Source organism: Ascaphus truei, chromosome 6, assembly GCF_040206685.1.
Source record: "Ascaphus truei isolate aAscTru1 chromosome 6, aAscTru1.hap1, whole genome shotgun sequence".
In the NCBI taxonomy this organism is placed as follows: Eukaryota; Metazoa; Chordata; class Amphibia; order Anura; family Ascaphidae; genus Ascaphus; species Ascaphus truei.
In genome coordinates this window covers 74,295,937-74,304,692 of record NC_134488.1, presented here as the reverse complement: position 1 = coordinate 74,304,692, position 8,756 = coordinate 74,295,937, and the positions used below count along the sequence as shown (strand labels likewise).

Below are 8,756 nucleotides of genomic sequence, written 5' to 3'. Positions count from 1 at the left end.
TATAAAGACGTTATATAATAGTGAGAGTGTCTACAAATAAGATAGGCAATACAGATTCAGTAAATAGTAAATTTTGTCCAAAATTATATTAGTTCCAGGACAGGTTTGCAGCTTCTTATAGGATTACCTGCATCCACATAGATCTGTTAGGAAAGAAAAAAGAGAAGCGCGTGCCCCATAGTGTGAAACTGTAAAAGGTTTAATGCCAAAAATTTAAAGTTGAAAGGTAGCACACTCAAAAACGGAGCTAGGACATAAGCGTGTTAGAGAGGGTATATCTCTAGCATGCCCATATTATATGGGCAAGGCGTAACACGCTTTTCAGTGGCTATCGGCTGTTTCGCCATAGCGTCCCGGCATCTCAGCTCTTCCTGTGTAAATGTATCCACAGCGTGTGTTGCCAGTTCAAATAATATCTCTCTGTTCAGAGAGACTAGAAAAGTACGGTGACCTCACAGGTTCAACCCAACGCGTTTTGCCGGTTAGTTTCCTCAGGGGTAATCCTTGTGCTGTTCTCCTCATATCATTTATACCATCAGATGTTAACCTCTTCAGGGCAATATGGTTCATAGGGACTTAAAATACATAATATACTTTACAGTGTGTCTAATTGTGGAAAATAAATTATTTGTGTAGGACACTTTAAAATATAAAAAGAAAAATATAACAAATAGTTAGAACTAGTTTAGAGTTCTCTACAGTCAAAATTAGACTCAGGACTTTTAAAGAGAGAGGAAATACTTCTGGTGTTGACTGCAAGTAATTTGGATGGATACAATTATTAGACCAATTGAGGAGGTGTTGAATGTTAGTATTGATTGTTCACAATCTATCTAAATGTTGCAATGTATACACTAACTCTTATACATCATCATCATCTAATGGAAATTTAGAACCTTATTTATATACTAGCTGATATACCCGGCGTTGCCCGGAGGCCGTGAGGGGGGGTGTGAAAGGCAGGGGGGGCGTGAAAGGCAGGGGGGGGGCGTGAAAGGCAGGGGGGGGTGTGAAAGGCAGGGGGGGGCGTGAAAGGCAGGGGGGGGGGGGCGTGAAAGCCAGGGGGGGGGCATGAAAGGCAGGGGGGGGGGGGCGTGAAAGGCGGGGGGGCATGAAAGGCAGGGGGGGCGACACACACACACAGTGTGACACACACACACACACAGTGTCACACACACACACACAGTGTCACACACACACACACACAGTGTCACACACACACACAGTGTCACACACACACACACACACACACAGTGTCACACACACACACACACAGTGTCACACACACACACACACACACACACACACACACACACACACACAGTGTCACACACACACACACACAGTGTCACACACACACACACACTGTCACACAGACACACAGTGACACACACACACACGTCACCTAGAGCGACACACACGCGACACCTACCTCTACTTCCGGCCGCCGCCATCTTCTCACTCGGCGCCGCGAGGGAAGAAGGGTGTCCTTTCGGTTGCGCCGCCATCTTAGGCGCCGCGAGGGAGGGGGTCCGCTGCCTGTTCCCCCGCCGGGGATGGAGATGAGGCGCCGCGAGGGAGGAAGGGGGTCCGCTGGCTGTTCCCCCGCCGGGGATGGAGATGAGGGGAGCGCCGGGAGAGGTGAGCGGAGGGGGTGTAATGTGCGCGCGTGTGCACAGGGACAATAAAGTTAATGGACGCATGCGGGCGGTGTAATGTGCGCGTCGTCGGGCATATATGAACGGTTTACACGGGTATGTGGCCAGAGAGCGGCCGGTGTAATGTGCGCGGCGGCAAGAGATGATGTGCACAGGGACAATAAAGGTAATGGACGCGGGCGGTGTAATGTGCGCGGCGGCGGGCATATATGAGCGGTTTAGACGGGCATGTGGCCAGAGAGCGGGATGAAAAGAGATGATGTGCACAGGGACAATAAAGGTAATGGGTGAGTGTGAATGTGTGGAATGTGTAAGATGTGTGTGTGTGTACACAGGGGTGAGAGTGTGTGTGTGTGTGTACACAGGCCTGACAGTGTGTGTGTGTACACAGGGCTGACAGTGTGTGTGTGTGTGTGTGTGTGTGTGTGTACAGGTTGTTGTTTGACAGGGGTGAGTGTGAATGTGTGTGTACACAGGGGTGACAGTGTGTGTGTGTGTGTGTGTGTGTACAGGGTTGAGTGTGAGTGTGTGTACAGTGTTGAGTGTGACACTGAGTGTGTGAGTGTGAGGGGGTGACTGTGTGTACAGGGTTGTGTGTGAGTGTGGGGGGTGACAGTGTGATATGTCAACTTACCAAGGAGTCCTCAGAGGTTCTGGGCGTGTGTTGTGACAGCAAGTGTGTGAGAGTGAAGGAGGTGATGTCACAGTGGGGCGTACCTCTTGGCCAATGAGAGTCACGGACCAATCAGATTCACCGTAGATAGCACTAACCTCACTAACCATTCGATTTTATATATTAAGATGACAGGTACTTAGATACTATTTAACCAAATCTAAGTGTATTAGTTCTTAAATATAGAGGAGTACGTACAAATGTGTCTCATAGTGTGAGAGAAAAAAATTGTAATATAGATGTTTCTTGTTGGATACATTATAGAATACACTAAATAGTGAATATATAGTGTTTAAAAGACACACATAGGGGGGAACGGGTTTGAATAAGGGTGTTTTTAAATTGACTATGGGCTATAAAGAAATTCATTGAAGAAAACACATTCCGAAATAGTGTTTGTTTGTTTTGAATACCAAATTGATATGTTGATCATATAGATCCATATATTGGTGGGACATACGGAATGATTCTATACACCATATGCAACATTGAGTTAATTATCATATTGACTACATGATATATAAATATATTGTCTAGGTAAAAGGAAAGAAAAAATTGATTTGATAAAGCAGCAGTGCACAAACTGGGAGACGCGCCCCCCCGGGGGGTGGGAGATTTGTCTGGGGGGGCATGGGCCGTTGCAGAGGCCCCGCGCTCTTCCCCAAGGCATTTAAATTAAATGCTGGGTGATCGCATAAGGCCCCTGCAACACTCCACTTACCTTGCTTCAGCCGGCTGTGTGACGCATCGCCATGGCAATGACACTGCGGGGTCATGTGACGTCACACACGTCAAATGACGCCGTGGGTCACATGACATCACGTGACCCTGTAGCATCATTTAACATGAATGCAAGGAAGGGGGGAGTCAGAACCGGGGCAAGCAAGACTAAAGTTTGCGCTCCCCTGTGATAAAGGACTATGATATAATTTTTAAAGAGCATTGTCCAAACAAAACTAGGTGGATTATGTTTGCACTGTTGTTTAATCATGGAAAGACAGTGGGTTTGATCAAAGTCCCAATTGTGTAGATCCACAATTTGGTTCATAACAAGAAATGGTGAAATGGAGCACAGGTAAACTGTTATTTAGAGAAGGGGATGTACCATACATTTGAGAATGATACAAATACAATCTATATCTATATTTAGACCTAGTGGGGCTAGAGTTTTAAGAGTGTAGATCCAGTAGGTTTCCCCCTGGGAGATCTTTTTGGTACTGTCTCCTCCTTTCCAATCTGGGTCCATCTATTCAATGCCAATACATTTAAGGTCTTTCGGTTGCATTGATGTGCCATTCTAAGTGGTTTAAAACACTATGGGGCTTATTCACTAAACCGCGATAAAATCAGTGCAGAGCCAAGCGATTTTGCATTGTTTTATCGTGCAGTAAAACGTGTGGTTGGTTGTAGTACCATGTGACGGCTTCCATTTTTTTAAAGGCTGTGACGTCCCTCACTTTAAGATGACGTCACATCCTTTGAAAGAAAATGGATGCTGTCACATGATACAACCAATCAGATTGGGGGTGTGCCATCTGATGCCTCACATGGTATATCTCCCAATCTGATTGATTGGAGTAACGTGATGGCAACAATTTTTTTGGTGACATCTTAAAGGGAGGGAAGCATAGTCTTCCTGATTGTCTGGCTTACCTCCCTTTTGATGATGTCACATCCTTAAAAAGAAAAAGAATCTGTCACATGGTACACCAGCCAATCGGATTGGGGGTGTACCATTTGACACTCAAATGTGACATCACAGGCCTTATATAACACCTGTCATCTCATTTAAGCTTAAGAAGCTGACGGAACAACATCCGCCCCATTGGATTGGATTACAATGAAAGAAGAGAAGACTGAAGAAAGAAGAAAAGAACTTACCAGATATTGGGGAGCATTGTGTAGAGGATCAAGAGGTTCCTGCTGCAGTCGGAATTGGAGGGCGAAGACATTGACTGGCATAGTGGTAAAGCAGTGCCTGCTACAATTAATTACCTTTTATTACCGTAACGGTTAGCCCCTAAGGTAATGAAACTGGCTGCAATTTTATTTTTATTGCACAGGATTGATACCGGAGACCCACAGGGACACCTGGAAGACCCCCGAAGACCCGCAGGGACTCCCAGAGATGCAGGGACCCCCCGGGGACCCACGCTGCCCCCATTGGATCCAGGGCCGCAAACAGGGGGGGCACAGGGGGGACAAAGTGTACTGCTTCCCGGGCCCCGTGGGTCAGGCCGGGCCCCCTGCGCGGCCGGGCACCAGTTAATTAAATAAATTTAAAAAAAAAAAGTTTAAAAAAATGGCGCCGATTCCCCGCGGTCCCGGCACGCATGCGCAGGGCAAGCAGGGCCCGCTTCCCCCCGCTCCCAAAGTGGGACAGAGGGGGAAGAAAAGCCAAGCCATAACCCACTGTCACCGTCACCCACCCAGTCACTGACTGTCACTCACCAAGTCACTGTCACCCACCCAGTCACTGTCAAGTCACTGTCCCACCCAGTCACTGTCACTCACTCAGTCACCCAGTCACTGTCTCCCACCCACCCACTGTCTCCCACCCACCCAGTCACTGTCTCCCACCCACCCAGTCACTGTCTCCCACCCACCCAGTCACTGTCTCCCACCCACCCAGTCACTGTCTCCCACCCACCCACTGTCTCCCACCCACCCAGTCACTGTCTCCCACCCACCCAGTCACTGTCTCCCACCCACCCAGTCACTGTCTCCCACCCACCCAGTCACTGTCTCCCACCCACCCAGTCACTGTCATAGTCACTGTCACCTAGTCACTCTCTCCCACCGTCATTCACCCACCCACATTCAACATTCACCCACCCACCCACTGTCATTCACCCATCCACCCACCCACTCACTGTCTGCACTTAGATTGTTGTGTTTTGTCTCCCTTTATGCTCCCCCTGGGTTACAAGACTTCCATTCTTCAATTTGGGGACCAGAGAAGACAGGCCCTGCCAGAAGGGTTTGAGCAGGGCGTTATAATCTTTATTTATTTATTCACTTGACACGTTAATTACACGTTTATTTATTGTTCACAGCTTATATTGCTTTTATACTGTCACGTTATTATTAATAGTGATCACTTATAGTATAGCGCCTGTTTTTTCACTATCACAATAACATAAAAAATTAAACATACAGTGCTTTTTTGACACTTTTTAGACTGTATAAACAGGCTCTACTGCTTGTACTCTGCTGACTTTTTTTTTCCACAAATAACTTTATTTGAGACACGTGCACCTTGTTTACATTTGCGTTGCTATTTTTTCTTGTTCAAGAACATATTTGATTATACAAATTCCAATAAAGTTTACATTTCTCGTTCATCTACATACAAGTGCGTTGAGGGGGAGGGGAGACGATCGCATCTTCTTTAGTTGTACTCTCTTGTTTTGCTGTTTGTTTTATAGTAGTATATCAAAACATAGACCTGCCGCTCGCATATATATCTTTGTCTATCCCTCTTTTCTAGTTTTTTTTCTTTTTCTGCTGACTCGTTAAAATGTTCTGTGGAGGTATTTTCAGCCTGATTCACAATATTGTTTTACGTTGTGTAGGCTACCCAGTAGATGATGTTAACTGCTGCAAAGGCTGCTGGGAAAACTGCCCTAGCATAAACATCGATGGTATCTGCATCTATGGGCTTCAGTAAGGACTTTAATCTTCCCTGCCGCTCAAGTGTTGATTTGTGGAGGCTCTTTTTTTGTCCTGTTCCCATATCGTCAGGTATGCTTATGTTTTGGGGAATTCGATGCCTGTTAGTAATGGATAAATCTGGATTCGACCCCAGTACTGAAAGGGAAACTAACACAATCGCATGTTCTCCATCCTTCATAGATATCTGTAATGAAAGGGGAGATTACATCCTGTGACATCTTGGTCCATGCTGACTATTACTCGCACTTCAAACCACGTTCATTGTGATGCTTGGACACCTTTTAAACACCTTTTGCTAATGGAAAGGCTTTGCCCTGAAATACTTACATAGTTACATAATTACATAGTAGATGAGGTTGAAAAAAGACATGCATCCATCAAGTTCAACCTATGCTAAATTTAGACAACAGATACTTTATCCTATATCGATACTTACTTATTGATCCAGAGGAAGGCAAACAAAAACCCAGTGTCATATCATCCAATGATATCTCATAAGGGGAAAAATAAATTCCTTCCCGACTCCAAGAATTGGCAATGAGTATAATCCCTGGATCAACATCCTTCCCATGTTTACTTATTTAGTATATCCCTGTATACCTTTCCCATCTAAAAAGATGTCCAACCTTTTTTTGAACAAATCTATTGTATCTGCCATCACAGTCTCCATGGGTAATGAATTCCACATTTTAACTGCCCTTACTGTAAAGAACCCTTTCCTTTGTTGCTGGTAAAATCTCCTTTCCTCCAACCTAAAGGGATGCCCCAGAGTCCTTTGTACTGCCCTTGGGATGAATAGTTCATTTGAAAGCTGCTTGTACTGTCCCGGAATATATTTGTATATAGTTATCATATCCCCTCTTAGACGCTTCTTTTCTAATGTAAATAAATCTAATTTAGCTAGTCTCTCCTCATAAGTTAGATTGTCCATCCCCTTTATTAATTTGGTGGCTCTTCTCTGCACTCTCTATAGTTCCATAATGTCTTTTCTAAGGCCTCGGGCATGGTCAGCGCTTATGCGCTGACCCGTGCTGAGGCGCGCTCTGCTCGGCAGTGAGCCCCTGCAGCCGCAATGAGAGCGGCTTTAGCAGGGGCTCGCTTACGCTTCTGAAAGCGCGTGGAAGCGTAAGTCTTAGCAAAATTTTCAATTCAAGCGCTCAAGAGAGCGCAGGGCTGGTCACGTGAGCGGTTCGCCCAATAAGGGCGAACCAGCTCCGTGACATCACAGCCCCCCCCCCCCCCCAACACGCCCCTGGATGGCGCGCGAACCAAGGCCAGGGAAAGCACCCGCTTTCCCTCAGCCTCCGCACGCCTCAGCACGGCTGCAGTCCTATGGACGCAGCCTAAGGAGTGGTGCCCAAAATTGTACTTCATATTCAAGGTGTGGTCTTACTAATGCTTTGTAAAGGGGCATAATTATGTTTACTTCCCTTCCATCCATTGCCTGTTTAATGCAAGATAAGTGTGCTTTTCTAACAATGTTTTAAAGACTTCAGATTTATCTTCTACATTTTCCCTGCAAAAACATCATCTCCAATGTATTACTTGTAGATTGGACCTCAGTTTATTAAAATCTGCTTTTCTAAAGTTTAAGGTCTTTGTTGAACCCAAGTAATCTTTTTTTTGATAATTTATTTCAAATGAGACCATGTTATGATCACTGTTACCCAAATGTTCCAGGACTTGAATATTTGTTATTACTTCTACATTGTTTGATATTACCAAATCCAGTATTGCCCCTCTCCTGGTTGGTTCCTCGATAATTTGGGTCATATAATTGTCTTTAAGCACCCCCAAAAACCTGTTCCTTTTTGTTGTAATGCTAATCTCATTGCCCCAGTCTATGTCTGGATAATTAAAATCACCTATTATGCAAACATGACCTAGTTTTGATGCCTTCTCCATTTGCAAAAGTATTTTACCTTCCTTAATCTCACCAATATTTGGTGGTTTATAGCATATCCCTACAAACATTTTATTTATACTTTTACCTCCACTGTTAATTTCTATCCCCAAGGTCTCTACATTTTCATAATATCCTTCATAAACATCTTCCCTTATAATAGGTTTTAGATCCGGTTTAACATATAAACATACTCCACCTCCTCTTCTATTTGCTCGATCCTTCCGAAAAAGGGAATAACCCTCTAAATTAACTGTCCAGTCATGAGTTTCATCCCACCATGTTTCAGTAATGCCTATGAAATCATACTGCTCCCTTGCAGCTATTAATTGAAGGTCCCCCATTTTATCTGTCAGGCTTCTTGCATTAGCAAGCATGCATTTAAGGTTTTTTTTCAGCTGGTACTATTATCTTATCTTCTCCTTTCTTTCTGCGCCAACTTGGTTTAGTCTTTAATAGGTTTCTAGTATTATCTGTATGTACTATGGGTGCCTCATTGCTTGTCAAACTCGCACTTGCCCCCATTCTACCTCCATAACCCCTTGTTTCCTCTTCTATTCTATTTAGCTTGTTATCTGTTTCATTCCCCTCCCCCTCCATCATAGTTTAAACTTGCCTCCAATCTTTTTAACATTCTCCCCCCTAGCACAGAAGATCCCTCTTCATTGAGGTGCAATCCGTCCCTAGAATATAGATGCACTTCTCAGAAAAGGAGTCCCAGTGCTCTAAAAAAATTAATCCCTCATTCCTACACCACTTTCTTAGCCATGCATTAACCTCCCTAATCTCTGACTGTCTCCCTGCGGTAGCGCATGGCACTGGTAGTATTTCAGAAAACACCTTCGAT

The 8,756-nt window shown here is 44.8% G+C and overlaps 1 protein-coding gene across 2 annotated transcripts in view; it reads right to left on the bottom strand.

The window, feature by feature from the left end:
* Window positions 1-5,416: 5,416 nt before the first annotated feature.
* GABRD (gamma-aminobutyric acid type A receptor subunit delta) overlaps window positions 5,417-8,756 on the bottom strand; it is a 51,187-nt gene continuing 47,847 nt past the window's right edge. For both annotated transcript variants that reach the window (XM_075604842.1, XM_075604841.1), the window contains exon 9: window positions 5,417-6,190. In XM_075604842.1, the coding sequence (XP_075460957.1) occupies window positions 5,894-6,190 (297 nt within the window). In that variant the 3' untranslated portion in view covers window positions 5,417-5,893. The remainder of the gene's footprint in view (window positions 6,191-8,756) is intronic.